The 20,619-nt window shown below is 48.4% G+C and overlaps 2 protein-coding genes across 3 annotated transcripts in view; both read right to left on the bottom strand.

The window, feature by feature from the left end:
• LOC6526374 (receptor-type tyrosine-protein phosphatase N2) overlaps positions 1-20,619 on the bottom strand; it is a 40,343-nt gene that overhangs the window by 6,467 nt on the left and 13,257 nt on the right. For both annotated transcript variants that reach the window (XM_039371687.2, XM_002087457.4), the window contains 9 exons: positions 19,279-19,779; positions 4,835-4,888; positions 3,254-3,311; positions 1,656-3,179; positions 1,501-1,584; positions 816-1,431; positions 529-750; positions 263-460; positions 36-202 (listed from right to left, as the gene is read on the bottom strand). In XM_039371687.2, the coding sequence (XP_039227621.1) occupies positions 36-202; positions 263-460; positions 529-750; positions 816-1,431; positions 1,501-1,584; positions 1,656-3,179; positions 3,254-3,311; positions 4,835-4,888; positions 19,279-19,765 (3,410 nt within the window). In that variant the 5' untranslated portion in view covers positions 19,766-19,779. The remainder of the gene's footprint in view (positions 1-35; positions 203-262; positions 461-528; positions 751-815; positions 1,432-1,500; positions 1,585-1,655; positions 3,180-3,253; positions 3,312-4,834; positions 4,889-19,278; positions 19,780-20,619) is intronic.
• Positions 11,780-12,518, bottom strand: LOC26535207 (serine-aspartate repeat-containing protein C). The gene has a single exon (XM_015199112.3). It carries the CDS (start codon positions 12,384-12,386, stop codon positions 11,850-11,852), a length of 537 nt encoding a protein of 178 aa, XP_015054598.1. The 5' UTR covers positions 12,387-12,518; the 3' UTR covers positions 11,780-11,849.

The following is a 20,619-nucleotide window of genomic DNA, read 5'->3' on the forward strand; positions in this document are numbered from 1 at the left end:
TCTATAGTTATATATATTTTTAACTGCGGCAATACCTCCTGAAGTCCAGCAGCGCCTTCGCCTGGGCGGGCACACCCATGTGCGGCCAGGAGAGGAAGTGGAACTGGGTGACCGTCCTGGTCTCGCTGGTGCGCAGGTTCTTCAGGTAGAAAGAACGTACGAGGTAGTCGTCGCACCAAATGTGTTCACTAACAAGGTGAACCTGTGGAATAAAACATAGTAACTTAAGCACTCAGGAAACTAAATCTTGAAGTACTCCCACCTCATAGATGTGATACACCTCGGCACCTTCTTCCGGCCAGTAGCGAGCACAGGCCACCTCGCCGTTCTCCTGGAGGCGGCAGAGTGCCACGATGACGACGGCTCCCTGCTCCCAGATCATCTGCCAGAAGTGGGCCAGGGTCGATGGAAGTGGACCCTGGGCGGCCACATAGGCGGGCGCACGTGGATCGTGATCGGTCTGCGGGTAAGATCGATGTCATGGGTAAGTCAGGAGTAGTAGCAGTACTAGTTCTAGTGGCCACTTACAATCGTTGATGCATTCACATAGTCGAGTCCTTCGGCGTTGGCCAGGTGGTTGAGCACTACGCGCGAGTGGTCATAGGGCAGGGGAGCTCCGGGTCGGTTGAGACCCGCACATTGCGGCTGGGAGGCCGCCTCCCGAGCACTGGGCTCCGCCTCATAGCGGCACAGTGCCTCCCATTCCCGCTGCAAGCGTCCCTTGTTGCGCAAGTGGTCCTCCATGTAAGACTGCATAGATGCATAGATGCATAGAATGATACAGTGGCTCAACGCATGAGGATTTGGGTACTCACCAGCACCATGTGCCCGGTGGAGATGTCCATGTTCGTCAGTGCGGGCTCCTCGCTCCACGAAGATGTGCTGGAACGCGAGGATGGCGGGCGACCTTCGTTCTCCTTGCTCAGCGATGTAATCCGTCCGCTCGGCGCCGGTTCGTTTGACCCACCGCCGGCAGCTCCGCCGGTCGAATTGCCACCGCCGCCGCCCGCCTTGCCAGCCATCCTGGCGCGGCACAGCTCCTGGTAGTCCTTGCTGCAGGTCTCCGCACCCGCAATGCCCGACTGCAGACCGCCCAGCTTGTCCCGCTTGCGGTCGTGCCGCTTGATCAGGATCAGGGTGACGAAGATCACGATCACGGCGGCCGCGCCGGCGCCAGCGAACATGTAGGCCATGATGTGGGTGACGTCGGGTCCCTGCTCGGCCAGCTCCATTCGCGAGGACGAGACACTGGGGTCCTGCAGGTCCTTGATCACATCACCCACGCCGGCGTGCAGCACGTAGAACCCGACGCGTCGCTGGATGTTGTTCTTTACGCCGCGGTTCTCGTTGATCGTTCGTGCCACATCGCCGGCGGTTTTGCGCTCGGGGTTGTTTGAGTTCACCCGGAAGCTGACTTCGTGTTGTTGAACGCTGGTGGGATTCAGTGGATTCAGATATAGGTCAAAGTTGCACTGGGAGTTGGGTATTTGAAGTACTCACGTTAAATAAGAAAAGTATCCCTGCATGTGTAGTATTTGCTCCAGCTCCTTCATGATGCGCTGCCCATCGTTCCAACTGTCGATCCTGCCAGTTGCATACAAACATGCTGATTAGTAATTTATAGATCAAGGATCTGGATGAGGATGAGCACTCACGGGTTCTTGACGAACACATGCACGTATTCAGTGTCTACGGTGTGCGGCGCATGATCCTCGGCCGAGTGCTGCTGCTTCATGACCTTCTTCTTCTTGTGGGCATCCTCGTCCTCGGCATTGCCCTTGATGTGGGCGGGCAGGACCTCCTTGTTGCCATGGCCCTCCTGCTTGCGCGCCTTCTCCGTCTCCAGCTGATTGCTGAGCTCCGCGGAGCCCAAGGACGGAGGTCCTAGCAGCGGTCCGGGTTTCTTCACATCCAGGCGTTCGTGGCGCGCGAATCCCAGCATGTTGGCCAGCAGCGACTGCTTCACGCTCTCCGGCTCATCGGCCTGCATGCCAGCGGCGCCATCCTGTTCGCCATCCTGGGGCATCAGGAGCAGCCCACCCTCGGTGTAGACCCGCTGGCTCTTCGCCTGCCGGGGGAAACTGTTGGAGGCCAGCATGGCCTCCTCCTCGAGGGGCGTTAGCGAGTTCCGCAGCAGACCCGACTCGAAGGCCATTTCCTGCTGCTGCAGGCTCACATCGTAGGGATCCACCAGCTGCTTGAAGGTCGCGGGTCGGCGTTTGACCAGCTCGGGAGTGGCGTCCGCTTCGGCTGCCGCATGGGTGAATCTCAAGGGCGGCTCCTGCACCAATCCCTGTTCGCCGGCCAGTTCGCGGAAGAAGGAACGCTTGGGCTGCTCGTCCGGCAGCTCCACTTCCGCGGGCAATCCCCCTCTGGAGTGACCCCTTGCTCTCTTGAAGGGGGCAAAGTTGTCCGGGAAGTACAGCTCGCTGGACTCGTTCACCTCCTCGGGCGGCACGTAGACCGGCGCCTTGGCCTGCTGCTCCTGCTGCTCCTTCAGCTCGCGCTGCTGCTGCTGCTCCACAATGGCCTCCAGTTGGTCCATGGCGTTCGGCTGCGCCGCCGGCTTTCGCTGGTACGGCTGCGGATCGGGCTCGGAGGCGGCCAGAATCTGGTACAGTTCCAGCCGGTTCTGCTCCGCCCGGCGATCGGCATCCTGCTCCGCCGCCGCCAGCTGCTGCTCGCGCTCGATCCTCTGGCGCTCGGTGTCCAGAAAGGCGTCCATGATGCTCGGCGCGTCCAGCTGGGTGCTCTGCCCGTGCGCGTCCATCTTGCCGAAGTGCTCCAGCTCCGAGGGATCGTGCCTCAGCCGGCGGCGATCCTGCAGCATCCTGTTGAGGTACAGATCGTCCGCATCGCTTTCCCGCACCTGCTTCTTCCGCAACGCCGGATAGAATTGCGCCGCACCACCGGGCTGCTCGTAGTAGTCCAGTTCGGCCTCCGGCTCCGGCGGCGTGAAGCGCACGTAGGCCAATGCACTCGCCGGATCGCCGAACTCCGGAGGAGTGGGCGCCAGGTTCGCGCAGAGATTCGGCGGAAGTTGCTGTTGTCGCTGGAGCGAGAATAGTGACCCCTGGATGCGGCACTGCACGTACGGATGGTCCCAACCTAGGCCGGCGCCCTGGAGTTCCTCCAGCATGGTGGCCAGCACACGGGACTGCTCCTCAGTGAGTGGTGTCCTGTGGGGTGTTAGTAAGGCATCCGTGTTAGTAGGGCATCCTTTGAATTTCATTTGATTAATCAGTATACTTACTTCTCAATGTCCTCAACGTCGACGCCGGTGGTTGGAATGCACTTGCCGAATATGTTGTCTGCAATTTGGAGGCAAGTCGAAAGGGTTAGTAGGGTAATCTCACAGTAAGCCATCTAGTACCTTCGACTTAAAACTTGGGCCAAATTTGCTTTCAACTTTTTATGCCTTTCTGAAAGTTTGCAGCCAGCAGATGTTCCAGCTGAACAACTTAAGAGAATTTATGATATGCACTTACTCCCATGACTTACAAATTAAATAAAAACTTGTAACTTAGCATCAAGACTTTTGAAGAGGGAAATTGCTGCAGCGAATTTCCTTACCTATGTGCTATCTTTATCCCGAACTCAATTGCCGAAACTCGCGTTCTTTCACATTCAGTGATCAACATCAGTTTACAAATTAACATCGCATGTAACTGCATTAATGGAGCTCGTCTTACAATGGCTGTCCCTTTCCCCTTCCCCTTCCCCTTCCCTCTTCCCTTTCCCGGAATCCTGCCATCAGCACCTTTTGTTTTCATTGTGATTTACGACCATTTAAATGCATATCCTTGCGGCTTGTCTCTGGCGTAATTTGCATAATGTAAATGCTTTTCTCATGCGGACGGCGACCGAAACTGAAACCGAAGCAGCCACTGCGATGCATGCTTCATATGTGTGCGCCACGCCCCCTGTCCCCTCGCAGCACCCCTTTTGAGGTCAACCATTTTCTCAGCAATTTTCACCATTTTTCGCAGCGTTTTTCCAGCTGCAGCTGCTTTCCAATTGTTCTGTAAGCCCTTCCTCTTTCCCCCTCTTTGTGCTTACATAAGTAATTGAGTGTGTTCTCGATAATGCAGTGGCAGTGGGCACCCCTCACAGCCCCACATCCCTTCATTTGAATGCCCCAATCCTCGCCAGCTTGCACACACTTTGTTTTGGTGTCGTTCTGTGTGAACTCTGACCCGGCATTGAAGAGCTCTGCAAATACGAATAATATGCCCGGGGCCAGAGTTCGCCTTCTTCACCCACCGAGTTTTCCCGCAGTTGCACTAACTCCTTGCCACAAACTTCGACCCACAGAAATGCCCCCTTTCTGTCTCGGGATGCATTTTGGCAACATTTGCGGGTAATGGCAGCGGAAATCGACAGTGAAAGGCTTTCTTCTGACTTCGGCTTGGAGTGCTCGATGCGATAAAAGCCAGGCTCCGGCTTAATCTCCCTGATACTTAAAGTAACCATTAGGATATTTAGGAAATCATGAGCCCAAAAGTTTCTCCCCATTTTGTATGTTTTCTATAGAACTGCATTTTTAATTGCTTCAAAAAGCTTCTTTACTGGCATATTAAATTCCCACTTTTCCGAATGAAAACTAATGAACCCAGTGTTAGTTGTAACTTAGCATACCTAATACCCCAAATTCCGCAAAATTTAGTGGGAACATTTAAGCTCTGCCCGTCCCTAACTATGCTGCTAATCCCCTTTCCTGGTGGCCAAATTCAATTTGCCCGAAACTCGGCGTCCTTTTGTTCCCCGGCTCACTGGGGTAACCGCAATCTGGGTCTTAAGTCCATCTTAACTGGGTGTCTTATCTAATACTCACCATCGTAGCAGACCTCGGAGTGCGGTATGCATAGCGTCCTAACAAACTGGCAGCCTGTAACAAAAAACGGGAAGAAAGAGGGAAAAGACTTTGGTTAGCTTGGAAGTACATGAAAGAGTTGTTTAGCCGACGCCATTATGAGCATTATGGGTGAGTGGAAAGCGGAGGCAGTCTTTCAGTTGAGACATAATGATGTGGTAAGAGCCAAATCAGCATTACAGCGCTAAGCAGACTCCCACACCCAAGGAACCCCCATATCATCCTCATCCCCCATCAGCATGGCTTTTCCTGCTGCTGGTGTCATGTGTCGCTTGCTTGACTCTCGGCTAAATAAACGCTTTTTACGAGCATGTCGCACATGGCTAACACACACCACCACCCGCCTACGCACACACTGACACAACAGCACACACTGAGCCACGGGGGAAGACAACTACAAATTCCTGGGCCAAATATAATATATCCTCCACTTGGCCGTTAGTCAAATGTCTTCGGTGTGACGTCAACAAGAACGCCCGCATCGCATCGGGAATTTGCCAGTGAAAAATTTGCCGCCTCCGCCGTCCTTTTCCTGGTCATGTGTAGAGCACGTTCTCCATGTCCTCCAAGCCCTCCACATCCTCCGAGTCCTGTGAGCTGTGCCCACGCCCACGCCCAAAAACAACCGGCGTCACTTTGGAACTTTGTTGTCAACAGTTTTCGTGGTCTTTGCCCGGCTTTAACTTTTGGCCTGCGACAAGCAAAAAGGGCGACGACGCTTCGACATTTGTTGGCCATTAATTAAGCCAAAGTAATTTCATTTGGCTGCCACAAACTCCCCCCTCCCTTCCCCTTTCACTTTGCCACCCAAAACCCACCACAAATGCCGCATTTCGGGCTGTTTTGTTTTTAATTGCTGAATAATTGCAGGACGAGCCATACGGGCAGCAAATATCAATCTCGCCGTTCCGAGGGTCCATGGGTGATAAGAGAGCCCCTTGAATGTAAGTAATTAAGAGCGCCAAGGATTCTCTGATGAATTCATCAGTCAGTCGGAAATAACAGCCTGAATCATTTCATATAACAACAGTCGGAAAATCTTGTGTATACTTTGGCAAAAGACATTTACCATGTTAAATTCGTTGAAACTCCTCCGAGGAAAGTTGGAAAGCTGAACACTTCTATCTGATGTCATCATGACGCAGCGATTAAAAACTGCACAAAGTCCTTAGACACTTTTCGCCCAAGTACCAAGTACCTGCTATCCAAGTGGAGCTATAAAATTCTTAATGACTCTTTGCTCAAGTGCGATAAACTTGATTTTTATTCTCTGTGTAGTTGGTGGTGGAGTGGCTACATTGTTTGGCCATATGGAGTCCTTGCGCTCCTTTCTGCCATCCTCAGCATCGTCGAGTCGACAGATTGAAGTGCACTCGGCATCCAGAGCCAAGGACCATAAGCGCTCACTTGTCTCCTTTTCAATGCGAAAGTCCTGTGCCGCTGGGAAAACAGTCAATAAATGTGGCGACACAGGCCGTCTGTCTAGTTGTCTGCTCTTCTACTTGTCCACTTGTCAATAGGCCAACAGAGACGTGACCTGAATGCCGAACCGGACGGAAAAGCAATATTGAAAGGCCCGGCGCGAAAATAGAAACTAATTAAATGAGAGATGGTCGGGCAATTTCGAGGCAAGTGAGCGGTCTAATTGCTTCGCCCTTTAATCTGCGATGAAAACTTGAAGAGACCAATCGACCCAAGGGATCCCACATCCTCCTCTCGAACTCCTGTGTTCCATTGCTCCATTGTTTTCGCATTTACCTGCAATGCTTTTACCCTTTTTTTTCACCCACTGATAAGCCCACGCGGCGTATGCGCAATGTGGCGCGACGTGCCGCATCCATAGGCCATTTTAAGGCCATGCAAATGCGTTGTGGCAATAAAAGTAAGATGCATCCTGCGAAGCCAGCGGCTAAAAGCTTTTACGGCAACAAAATCCCCAGCGGACTGCAACTATCTGCACGTCATGCTCTTCGCTGTCCGCCGTGATGGTGATGCAACTATTATTTATGGCGAGTTCGATTTACCACGCGGGGCATGGGGCATGATGCATGGGGCACGTGGCATGGGGCATGATGGAAATGGGAGTGAAAAGCCAAGACCTCGACCGCAAGAAGGAAACGGCAAATGGCGAACGGCAACGGCAAAGCCTGGCCAGCTTTCATCGGGATTGCCAATCAACAAATCACAATCTGCGACGTCGATGGGGAAGTGGGCTGCAATGGTCCTTTTGTGCTGGCCCTGAATTGATTGATAAGTCCGCCACTTGATTGCTGGCTCTCAGTAGGGAAATCTTGGCCAGCCTAAATTGCACCACAGGCTGGCAGCAGCGTTTGTTGCTGTGCAAACACTGGAGACGCAACAATTTAATAAATTTTCCGCCCACGGGCGAAATTGAAAATTCCAAGCGCATGCCCCCTCTTCTTCTTCTTCTTGCTGCGGTTGCTGTGGCAGCCGCCTCAACAGGATGCCCATCTCCACGTCCATCTCCATCTCCACTGCCACTCCTCTTCCCCACCTCATTTTGATTGATGTCCACCGGCACACCGCACATAGTTAAGAAGAGGAAGCTCCTTCGGAATTTTCCGCCTGGCCAGGGCTGTTTACTTATGAGACTCGGTGAGTTTTCCAGCTCCTGTTTGCTTTTGGGTCAGGGCATTTAAAAAAGAAAGATTTTCATTTCATAACGACATTTTTCCATTTTTTTTCTCCCCGTCATCTCGCCACAACACAGGCACGCATACGCACACAAGCTCACGGACAGGACACGTGTGTCCAGGACAACGTGTGGTATGTGTAATATGTGCGGAGGCGAGCGTTGAATGTGGAGCGTGAAGCGCTGAGAGCTCTGGCGACATCTTTAATGACAATAACGAATGTCCGCACTCTGATTACGTGCGGCATTTACCCCAAGCGGAGGCAGCAAAAAGGTGTGCAAACACACATTTCATGGGGCACTCAAAACTGGACCTTCACAGCTTTTTCTACACGGAATCTGGATCAAAAGGTATAACAAAGCTGAACTTATGGTAAAAGAAGGCAACAGAATAAAAAATAATCTTTGTATTTAGCAGAAGAATATCCAAAACATGCTTTAAACGGATTTTCTCAACATTTTAGAAGGATACATTTGTATATATTTTCGCTGTATGAAGAAAGGAGCATTTAACTTCACCAAGGAGCAAAGCTGATTAAAATTGTAATCGCGCAGCGCACAAAAAGGCTAAATCGAGGTTTGAAATAAAGGGTAATGATGTTTGCCTTCGCATAATACCAATTAACTAGCACACAAAGTTTGATGATTTCCTAAGCGACTTGAACGGCTCTCCTCTGATCCAAATTGAAAGTGAAGTAGTCTCACAGGATTAAATCCCCGCCGAAATGCCAGTTGAAACATAATTGCCGAGTCTGCGGCTGCATGGCACAGTAAGCAAAAGCTAACTGGTGCTTAAAACACAATTACAAGGCCTGACAGGATGTTGTTACACACAAAAAAACACGAAAACAAGGCGTATTTCCCTTTGGCTCTTTGGTTGAGCAGAAAAGATGCCTTAAAGTCGCAATACGTTATGCTTTGCGTTGACAGTACGTGTCAATGCTGGGGCGAACAATGCTGGGCACAACTGTCAGGGAGGCAGGCGGCACAAAGAAAATAAATAATAACAAAGGACATTAATCATGACAACGACAAGGCAAAGGACTTTCCCCCTGCCTCCTTTCGCAGGAGCACGAAATGGGGGACTTGGTGGGGTGGCATGTGGCATGGTGGCAGGGTAGCAGTGCCAATGGCAAAGCAAACATGATGCAAGTTGTGTGGAACACACAGCTCGTTAAAGGGCAGCATAACAAGCACACACACACATAGACTCACACACACATACTCGTAGCTTGCAGGACCTGCTTATGCATTAAAGTCCTGCTCCTGCCTACTTGACTTGCTAAGCGTTTAATGCCAGCGCACACATGCGCCACTCGCGCCAAGCAAACAGAATAGCAAACAAATGAAAAGCACCGCGGATGCACTGCCTCCACGGCTTTTCTTTCCCTATCCCTATCCTTATCCTTATTTCCCCCCCTCTCCTGCAGCTCAGCTGCAGCTGGAAAGTTGTCGCTGCTTTGGAGCTTTATTAAGTGTAAATAAGCGGCGGCATTTCACAGCAGCTTTGGGTCCTGCAGCCGCATTCCTTTGAGTGGGGCATTCCTTACGGCAGGACCTGCCACACCGCAGCAAAAAAAAAGGCAGCCCTTTAGTGGCACTAAGCTCGTCACACGGAGAGCAAAGTGTTTTTAACCGCAGCTTGTAAAAAATAAATAACTTAGCAAAAGAGGCTTAAGTTTAAAAATGTTGAATACGTATAACTTCATTAGGCATTGCAAAGCCAATGCATTCAGATTTTTCCTTTGTTCCAAGACTTTTGACTCACAATGGCAGCTTATTACTTTTGAATGAATGTGCAGATTTGAAAAAGGATCTCAAATGGAATTTCTTTCGGTGCTTTCTCCTACCAACATGTTGCTGCCACCGAGCCATTTTTCATTTTCTCTCCGACGCCGGCGGCTTCTTGATTTATGCGAACTCATTTTATTCATAAATTTTAAACACGTTTGACGTCGTTGGCCTGGGGCTATGGAAATCGGGTGCTTTTCCCTCTGGTATGCCAACTGTCTCCGGCTTTTCCCGGCAGCGGGTCGTTGATTTATCTGGCCACATTTCTAAACAAATATTCCCGGTCCTTCCGGACGACCGACGCCAAGTGACCCAGGCAAATTTGGCACGCAATTAGGCGACTTGGTTTTCTATTTTTTTGAACGTCCAGCATCCAGCACAGTAAGAGTTTCGTATGGCAGCCACTTTGAACTCCCCCAGTTCTTCATCCCAGCTCCGGGCAGTAATAAATTGAGTGCCACTTCTAGAGAAGCCAGGCCGAGAACAGTGGACAGGGTGAAATAAAGTGCTTGGGCGGCATGGAGATGGAGATCAAACTCAACTCGCTGGGACTGGGAAAATGTTTATTTGTTTACGGTTCATCAAACAAGAGACTCCTAGATGTCAACACTGTTCAAATATGTGTCAAGTACCTGTCCGAAAACTGTTTGCCTTTCAGATCAGCAAGCTGTTTGTGCCTTTGAGACGCATATGAAATACAAACCATCAAAATCTTGACAGCACTTCAGTCTCTCAAGGGGAGGGACATTTTCGCAGGCGCCCCAAAGTATGCAATGAAAAGTGAGCTGCCCAGGCGTGAAGTTTGAGGATGGTCAATGCAAGTATTTGCTGTTGTCAGCGTTTTCAGCTGCAAGGCAATTTGGAAAAGCAGCCTGCGGCAAACAGATAAGAAGCATGCTGCAATAGTTGAAGGATAATAGATTCCTCTGACTGGAACAATTAATGCGTTTGCTTAATCCAGTTAAGCGAGTCCTTTTTGCTTCAGAAACTTGTCTCTGAGCTGCTGCTTTTCTCGTTCCTCATTCGCTGTCTGTGCGGATGACAAATTTCCAATGAAATTCCTAACGAACTCGCTTGTCTCATTTGCATGACTCTGCTTTGGTCATCTCGTTTGGTTCGGTGCCAAGTTCGAATTACAGCAGTTTTAATTTAAAGTGAAAAACTCGACTCGGCTTCATCTTTGCATGCTAAACATGATTTTTGCCCTGCCAAAAACAGGATCCGTACATCAATTTGTCATTTCATTCATGAAGTCCTTTGACACTGGCTGCACTTTGTGAACGATTTATTAGAAATTCCGTTTTGGCAAAGTGACCCGAAGCGAACCTGCACTCTGCCCTTGCCAAGCTGAAATCCATCCAATACGCATTTGGATTGGTATTGAAATTTCAAATAAGATGACTGATTGCTGGCCTCGGGCGCACAGGCACAGGTTGATGGGTTATCCTGTGGCATCCTCTGCCTCGCATCCTGCGCCTCACTGCTCACTGCTCACTGCTCGTTGCAAGTCAGCAGATGCATTCGAGACAAAGCCCAAGGGGCAACTGCGCGCACTTTACGTGGATTTATGCCAGGTTTGCTGCATCCCAGCGAACTCAAATCTATGCAAATCCATGCCACAAAATATATACAACGCCAACAATCAGTTGATGTAGCAGATACACGATGCGTTGCATTTGATTTAATTAAATGCAAATAAGTTGCGCTCATTGTCGCCGCCACTTTGCGCTTGAATGGATTTAATGTGCAATTACTTTTCCAATTTGCCATAAAAGAGTACACACAAATCGTGATTGCTTATTACGTGGGCCACATTTTTGCGCCATTTCCCGGCCGACGTGACGTGCCCTTCATTTTCCCCCACTTTTCACGTCTCTTGTTCTTTCGCGCTTCTTTGGTTTTCATTAATGTTTAGGCAGCTTTTAATTTGTGCTCATTAATGGGCAGGGGGAAAATCGAAGAAAGGAGCGGCTGATGGCACCGTGAAAACCATGAAAACCATGAACACCATGAAAACCGGAGAATAGAAACTCGCTTATGAATTTCATTAATTTCCGCAGTGTTGTTGCGGCTGTTTTTGTGCTGCTGTTGGGCATGAAAAATTCATTAGATGTTTTGCATAAATTATGGCCGCCCAAAAGTTCAACGAGAATAGGCAAGGCCTCTAAAAAAAACAACAACTGCAAATTATTCCGCAAACTTTCCCCCAAAAACATTTGGCTGACAAAATCGCCCAATTTATCGTTGAAGTGAAGCCAAACTTAGGTCAAATATTTGACGCCCCAAAAGTTTCCACCTAACAAACCCCCAGCGACCAATTAAAGTTGTTCCCAAAATGTCAAATTAAGTATAACCTACTTTTTCCCGTTTATTAATTTAAAATGGGAAAATGCATTAGGCAGCTACTAGAGGGGTTGCAATGCAGCAAAACAATTTTAAATTGTTTAAAATGATTAAATGGATTTTTAGTTATAAAGTACTACAAAAAGTTTAAAATGCAAATACTAAATCTTTAGGAGAAAGTTCCCGCATCTACTTGGCTCTTCCCGATCTTGGAGGCACTGGAGCAGCTACCATGCCACCAGCCATGGTCAGTCGCCGCTGGATGCGGGGAGCAGGTTGCCCAGGGGATTGGGGAGGAGGCACAAAAGCCACGAGCCGCGATGGTTCTGGCTCGTCTTTGGAGATGGGTTCTTTCGAATTCTTGGTGGCACTCCCTTGGGCATCTCCTGGAGAGGAAGCCTCCTCGACTTCACTGAGCTCCGATTCCGAATCGTCGCTGCTCTCCTCTGTTTGCTCATCAGAATCCGTAATTGAATCCTCCTCGGAATCGCTATCCGAAACAGAATCTGAATCTGAGTCAGAGTCAGTATCTGAATCGGTGCTGAAATCACATACACATTCTCCATAGCTTTCCTCGCTGCCATAGATTTTGGCATTCATATACTCCTGGACTAACTTGCGCTGCTCCTTCATCGACATGCTCAGCTGCTTCGACTTCTCGATCACCTGGTTGACCAAATCTTCCAAGGTCGCAGGACTCGGATCTTTAGACTTCTTGCTGCTCATCTTGAAATTCTCCTTAGCTCCTTAAAAAGGTTGGTTTTCTTTCACTTGAAATTTTGTATGCACGTATAATTTTTTTGTATTTTCTAAAACTAGTTCCGTGTCGCACGAGTAGCAGGAAAATAATGGAGCTGGGTGCTTTTGAAGTTTTAACTTGTCTAGAACCTGCCTTCTCTGTTTATAAATATAGCTTTCTGAATTGTATACCATTCCAGTAAGCGCCCTAATGAAGAAATATTTCATTTTTGACCCTAATTTGTTTGGCCCACCACCTAAATCAATTACAGTGGCGCCACAAATTGTGTGCCACGCAGGTGGGGCAATTTAATTGCGCGGTCTCCGGGAGATAAATCAAATCATTAGTTCACAGGTCACTCGAGTGGGTGGTGAATGGTGAATGGTGGGTGTTGGTGGGTAGGTCAAAGGGGAGCGTGTGTTAATGCCAAATTAGAGACGCCCAATGGAGCGTGATTACAGCAGGCCAAACATCGCAATAGGAACACATAAATACACATTATCCTTGAAACAGGGGGCAAAACGCTTGTTTGCTTATGCGTGGCGCATAAAATCCAGTTCTTATTAAATTTCCGCACGCCTGCACATGTCCTGCTCCCAGATACCCAGACTCCCTGATTCCCCGATTTCTGGGTGGCATAACCATCCAAACCCATCGCATCTCATCCAATCCTAGACTGGCAATTGGGAGCAGCTGTTGGGCTGTTCCTTGGCTTTTGGCCCAATGAATTTTGCATGTTCTTGTCGGCCCATCCAGGAACGCATGTTTTTATGTTTTTTATCCTCACACTAGCAGCACTTCCTCGACTTCGGTTTCCCATTTGGTGGCCCTGGGGAAGAGGCACTTCTTGGTTACACCTCCAACTCCAACTCGAAGGCGAAGGCGAAGGCGAGGTAAACAATATGAACATTATATTAACATTTATTTGCGTTCGCCAAAGGTTTCCCTGTTTCGCCCGCTTTGTGGCAAATAAATACATTTAGATACATTACGCAGCACACGAGGGCTTTCTGTGTAGTTTTCCCTGCTCTCTAGTTGCCATTAAAATACACTAATAGTCCGCTGCCAAGGGCGAGCTATGAAAGAAAGGCACATAAAATGAGTTTGCGAGCCCCGAAAATGGGAACTTCAAAAGGCAAGCCAAAACAAAGTGCCAACAAAGTAATTGCAGGGATTTGCCTTGCGGCCTAGACCATTTTCCATTTCCCATTTTCCCCCATATATGTATGTACGAGTATGTGTGCGATTTTCCGGGAAAATGGAAGGAGGAAGTAGCAACCAGTTGCCGCGCCATTTTCCCATTGGGTTTGGCTGCTTTTTTTCGAATATGCCACAATGTACAAGTGTAACTGCTGTGCACGGGCTGTCCTTTGAGCAATTTTACGCATATTTGCACTTAAATATAACATCTCCTGGTATGCAAACATATATATACAAGTATATATATGTATATATGTGACTGGGCCGCGTTGTAACGCCCAGATATTTACGATGGCACGTTAATTTTTATGACATTTCCTCGCTGGCAACTCGCTTGCCCCTCAAAGTGGCCGCCAGACAGCGATTCCGACTCCGATTCCGCTTCCGATGGCCATTATGTCGGGTTTACGAAGGGATATATATCTCGAAAGGCTAATAAACCTATTAAATGTGGTGATAAATACCTGCTCACATTTTACTCATATCTGCACATTAAATATTTTGTGGTCCTTCGTTTAATGCGCACATGAAGCCAGGTTACGATCAATTGGCAAGTCAGCTCTTAAGATATTCGATTCTCTACAGAAATTAGTTGGGATTTATCCTATCTGAACCTGCATTTAGTCTTCGTTTAATGAGTAGCAGTTAGTCGGATCGATCTGCAATTGTATTCTTATCTTTTGTTGCCAGGGCGTAGGACTCTTACGTGCCTGCATTCAAACGATGATTGCGGTTATTATTCATTAGCCGCCTTTGTCAGTTTCCATCTGGCCTTTTCCCAGGCTGCTCCTGATTATCTGCGATTTTTCCTGCCAATCGCTGAGCGAGAGGGGCGGAGAGGGGGAGGAGTAGTGTCTGCCACGGTTCATTGGCCATTCAATATCTTTTTTCCGCTCGATTGCCAATCTCTGGGGTGGAGCTGACCTGACCTCCGACCCCTTGTTTGAGTCCAGGTGGCTAGTTGGCCAGGTGGGCGGCATCTTGAGAAGGGGCGTGACCGTGGCGCACATCCTCGGATGATGTGTGTGTGTGAGTGGGCATTGTTTCATTTTATCTCTTAATTACATCTCCATCTGGGCATTGAAAGCCTTCGGCTCGGAAAGTTTAATTAACTCGGCAGTACCTCTTGTTGTTGGCCAACTCTTGTTGGCCATTTTGAGTGGCGATGTGTGTCAGTTGCCAGTGCTCCCAGTACCGATACTAGGCGCAATTTTGTGTGCCACATAATTGAATGGCCACTAAAGTCTACTAAATATGACAGAGTCGAGTGTGGCCCGGCACACATGGCCGCAAATTCATTAATTTCAGAAATGTTGCAGAGAGTGCAACCGATAAGGCCATCAAACCGCACATATGTGAATATGCGGGCACAAAGGAAATATTATTTGTGTGGCTTGCCATTTGCACGGAATTATCAATAACTTTGTTTCCCAATTCTACACCAATTTAATTTCCACACAAATTCAGCAACATCATTCGACGCAATAGAAATACTTGCTTTTCAATTTTCTACCTTGAATTTCATTTTGATTTAATTTTTAATAAAGATGCCTGAGATGCGTGTCGCATCTTGTGTAAATAAACCAAATGCCTTAAATAATAAAGAAGCTGGAATAGTGCTATTTGCCTTATTCATCGCATAAAGTATTCATGGCTCCAACTTATTTGGTTATTTTGAAAGTATTTAAGCCACTCAAAGAGCAGGCATTTTACTTTCAATTTCTGTCCAATTTCAGCAACCGAATCACAGGCAAATCCCTTGCAACTAACTGCTTTCCACTTAGCACAACTTAATCCCCTGAACGGAAACTCAAACTGAAAACTGGGATAAAGCGTCCGTAGTCCTGCGAAGACAATGGCAAATGAGGGGAGAGGGGAAAGGGGAATCGCACTACATACGAGTATATGCCACATTCTATGTACGCTGGTTGGTGCAAAGTGCGTTGTGGGCCTGTCGGCAGTAATTGCGGCGTTTAGAAGGACGGACATTCAGGGATTAGCTGCAGATGCAACTGCATTTTCTGAGGCATTTTCAGAGGCATTTTCCAGCGCTTTCCGGTGCCGGGTTTCCCCTCCATTTCCCCCCCAATTGAGCGTGCCAAAGGGGGGAAAATAACTCGCAAAAACTTGTGCATCCTCCGAGGCGCAAGGATATCTCCTTCAGAGAACGACTTTCTTTGGCTGAAGGCATTCTTTTCGGTTCACTGTTCGCTGTTCCCTGTTTACTGATACTCGTACTCGATTATGTCGGCAATATGTTTGCGTTAACAAAGCCCCACCCCGAGAATATCCTTGCAGCAGACAGCAATTTGTTCCAAACGACTTGGCGAGGCGCAAATTAAGTGCATTTTCATTAGTTGCAAGTTGTTTGCCATTTGAGAAATTAAATTGCCGTTGCAGAGTCAAGGAGCTGCAATCGGAGGCGCCTCAACAGCTCCACAGCAATTATTTTTCCAGCTCACTATCAACTATCCACTGGATAGCTGGATAGCTAGATAGCTGGATAGCACCATAATCTTCATCATCGCCATGGTCATGATCATCGGAAGCACTCGACGCAGTCATCCAACCTTTATGAATTTCGCCCATGTGCAAAGTTATGTGCCAGTAAAAAACAGGAGCAGGCGAACCGAACCTTGCTCCACTTTAAACTGGAAGGGACATGCAAATGCTTTCTGGGATGGAGGGCGAAAAATACGGAATACCAGGGGAGATTTTTTGGTTTAAACCGAGGGCGAAAGAATGCATGAGTACGCCCACCTGTCGGACCGAAAAGTCCACAGTCATGTTTTTGTTTCATAGACTTCGGGGGCCAGCAAGTTTCAGCAGGAAAAGTTTGATGAAAAACAAAGAGGTGAGAAACAAGCAGTGAATGTTGAATTTAAGGCCAGCTTTAAAGTTTAGAAGTGGCCCCATCAATTTGCCAGCCGATAATTCCTCTTTCAGGGGATAGCAAATGCAATTTGCACGGCTCTTTGCAAATTGCTGCACTAATTCAATATGGGAAAAATCGAAACTTACAGCTGGGCTTCAAATACTGGGTATAGTGCCGAAATCGAGGTATATATAACTGCGAACAAATGCGGTTTTGTGTGCCAGATCGACCGCAGAGCATGATGTAAAGCGGCAGCCAGCGGTTCACCGCATTCCATTTGGCCGAGAATAGAATTTAAAAGAGTCACCACGGCGTATACGCAATGTGAATCAAGTCTGTTCCAGTTTTCAGTTTCCAGTTTCTACATGGAAATCGCATTAGCGGTGCATCCGTTTGAAAAGTTTTCCATCCAGCGGCGGTGGGCAGCTAATTAATAATGCATTCGCATCTGATTTGGAAATGTGAAAATGCGAAAATGCTCGAATTGTAAAATCCAATTTCGATGCAATGCAAAAAAGGGGGCCAGCAAGTTGGCCTTTACATTTTGCCTGGATTTGGCTTCGCTGTCTGCGTGCAGATTGAACTGCATTTCATTAAGTGCACAGAGAATGCAAAATATGAAAACTATCTGGCGCTGCAGCAAACACTGCGCTGCGAGTGCAAATATTTGTTTTTCAAATGAAATGAATAAATGCAGACAAAGTTGCTCAGCTCAGCTCAAATCAGCTCAGTTCAGTTCAGCTCCTCCTTCGCCGTTTGCTGTCAGTCAAATGAAGTTGTTTTTGCCAATCCCCCTGCTTGGCTGGCTAAGGTCAATGTGTTCGACACTGTTGCATGCAACAGGGAGTCCTCGAGGGGCAGCTACTCCTACTCCACCTTCAGCTGGAAGAATGCAGGACGAGGAGGAGGAGCAGCTGCTGTTAATTAAATTTTATTGTGCAGCCATCAAAAGTTGCACACCACAAGGGGATGAAGTGGCAGGGCCACCGTGAAATATGGCGAGCAAGGAGCAGCAGGAGCTAATGATGATGTTGCTCGTTGCCAGTTGCTAATTTATACACACACCCCCACACACCCCCGACAATGTGGAGGAGCAGTCAGCTGCACAGCCAGGACATTTATCTGTTTGTGTATCTGTGTGTATGTGTATGTTGGACAAGGGTGTGTACACATGTGCACCTGCGGCAGCAACAGCAGCAGTAGCAACAACAGCAGCAGCAGCAGGAATCAATAAATCCCAGGACCCAGCCCAGATCCTGTTGATTCTTGCGCAACTCTGTGCTGAAATGCATGGGCGGAGCTCCTGGTTAACTTTGCATGTGGGCTGACGTGGATGCAACGACAAGAGCTGCAAATTTGCATGCCCCACACAGGCAGCAACTGGTTGTCATGGCAACAGCAACAGCAGCAACAGCAGCAACAGCAGCAGGAGTCGAGATGCTCGGCAGGATACGAGCTGTGAGTCCTGCAGCCATGCCATCATCCTGCTCCTTCCTGAGCGGCCATGAATGCGAAAGGAACTGGAGGAGATGCGCCTGATAAGCGGCAAAATGGTTGGCTCCGAGTTTGGGAAAACCAAACTGACAGCTTGCGGTGGATAATTTATGCTCGGCTGATATCATTATGGGAATTAAATGCTCCAAATGCCAGCTGGATTGGCTAAATGGCAAGCATAACGTCAATCAGATTAGGAGTGGAAAATCCCGCAAAAGAAGCCATGAAAATGGCGAAGATAGTGGCGTTTTAATAAGTTTGCAGGAGGAATGAAAAGAATTTATGAGCTAATCTAAATGAAATTAGCATTGGCAGTAGACAAATAGACAAATATATGCGTTGAAATAGAAAATAAATGCATTTTAAATATTCATGAGCCTTGAATGTTTTTCGATCGAATGTGCAAATAGTTTTGAATGTTTTATGGGCAATGCAAGCCATTGGGGTGTTAACTAAGTGCAACTTTTATGGGGCAGTGATTTTAAAAACATCAATAAATATACATTTTGTATATATATACATTGTGTATATACATTTTTCAGTAGGAAAACCATATCCAATTGCACAGAGCCAACAAGAGGTGTTCCAGTTTCGGGGCCAAAACCAATGCCTGCGAGTGCGACACCCAAGAATCAAATGCATTCACACACAACTGGAATGACCTACACCCGTAAGTGGCCCAAACGATGTTGCCAACATTTGAAGGCCTGTTGCACATGATAGTTTCCAGCCAGCTTCGCCTCACTTCCGGCCGTAGAGAGCGTTTCCTGGCCTGAATTGCAGCGGCAGAAACAGCAGTTGGCCAATGCAGTTGCTGGATTCCTCGTCCTGGCCAATTGGATTATGCGTGGTGCGGACTAAACTAGTTAAAAACATATTTGCACAGCTCCCAGCACTTGCTGATATGGACATGGGCCATCTTGTCGTCCGGGGAGCTAAAACTGGCTAAAAATGGCTAAAAGCCATGTTTTGCTACTGCTGCGTGTGCGGTGCAGTGCGCCAAAGTTTTAATTAAACGGGTTTATGTTTTGGCCGCAAAACACACAGAAAGTTAACACACGAGGCGTGCTGCGTCCTGTGGGAAATCGAAGGGCAACAGGGACTAATTGCGTTTGTGGCACGCCTTTCATCGACTCTTTGAACTCTGATGGCAGTAAATTAGATTATTGGCGCCAAACTAACTGCAGAACTTATTAGTTTTGGACTTCAACACCTCTAAATCAATACAAAACAGTTGGTAACTAGGTACCTCTGCTTTCCACTTGTGTTAGATACATACATATGTGCTTATTGCAAAAAGGAACACTCACCAACATTGCCCTCCGCTTGAGCAAGATCTCCATGCGTGGCGAGCAGCAGGATCAGCAGGAGGACTCCGAATTGCAGTAGCTTCGCCGGACGACTCAGCGCGTCCAGGCTGCAGCAGAGCAGACCGCCGCCCCCCGCCCCGCAGCCGCGCACCTCGCGCCGCCGGGCGCCCTCGCTGATCAGTAGACGACCGCGGGCGGCGGACGGCAGCGTCGGCGGCACCTTGCGCTGGTGGTGCAGTAGCTCGTGCTGGCGCGGTGCCTGACTGCGCTGGTGATGCACTGGCTCCTGTGGATCCTGCTCCTGCTCCTGATCCTCCTGCTGCTGTTGGTGATGCTGGTGCTGGTGACTAGACCAGGACTGCTGGCATGCCCCCGTCGCCGTCGCCGACTCCTGGTGCTGCCCGGCTGCTCCTCGTGCTCTCTGGTGCTTCGGCTCTTCAGTTGTGGTGCATGGATGTTGCTGCCGTTGTTGTACATTGCTTGCCATGATAATCGGCACACCTGCAAGAGGGGAAGCCAATTAATTAGCACTCAAAGGAACCAATTACCAACTATAAGTTAACTAAGAGTCTTGCTATACTTTTAATCTTGTATAAATATGTTAATTTATGCAACTATTTTGAGCCCCCAAGGCCAGATTTTATTTCATGATAAATGCTTCCATTTTCAATTAGTTTTTTAGGGAAATGAATGCTATATCCCCACACAAATTTATGCAGGAATGTGCACTAATGACCTGGTGCTGCTCCGCCAAGTGGGCGGTACTCCGAAGTACATGCAGCCCACGTGATTCGGGTGCTCCTCATTGTTGTTACCGGAAATTAGCAATGTATATTCGGTGGTGCTGCCTCGGCTGCCTCTTTGGGGAAATTGCATTTTATTGTGCCAGGGACAACTTTTCGCTTTTCCGGCATTTCCATATTTCATATTTTCACACAATGCGCACAAAGGGAAGCCTTGGAGGAGCTGGAGGGAGATTCCGGGTGAAGTGGGGTTGTTCCTGACTGGAATCTCTGCTGGCTGAGCACATTTGTCGCGCTGCAGTTTCCGGTTTTTTAGTTGCTCCTCCTTTGCGGTGGCCTCCGGTGCTCCTTGCTCCTTGTTCCTTGCTTAGCGAGTATTTCTTGCTCCTTATCCCTGGATATGGTAATAAATGTCAGACTTCGCTTAGCCCTCGGCAGTCGGCTGGGGAAATTGATTTTCCTTGCCGCTCCAGCGGCTCCCAATTCCAATGATGGGCAGGTGGTTGGGGTTCTAGGAGGGTTGGTTGGTTATGGGTTCTGGGTTCTTGGTTCTTGGTTGGGGGTTCTGGATATCGTCTGGGTGGGTCATTTGGCGATA

This window comes from Drosophila yakuba, chromosome 2L (genome assembly GCF_016746365.2).
Source record: "Drosophila yakuba strain Tai18E2 chromosome 2L, Prin_Dyak_Tai18E2_2.1, whole genome shotgun sequence".
Taxonomy (NCBI): domain Eukaryota; kingdom Metazoa; phylum Arthropoda; class Insecta; order Diptera; family Drosophilidae; genus Drosophila; species Drosophila yakuba.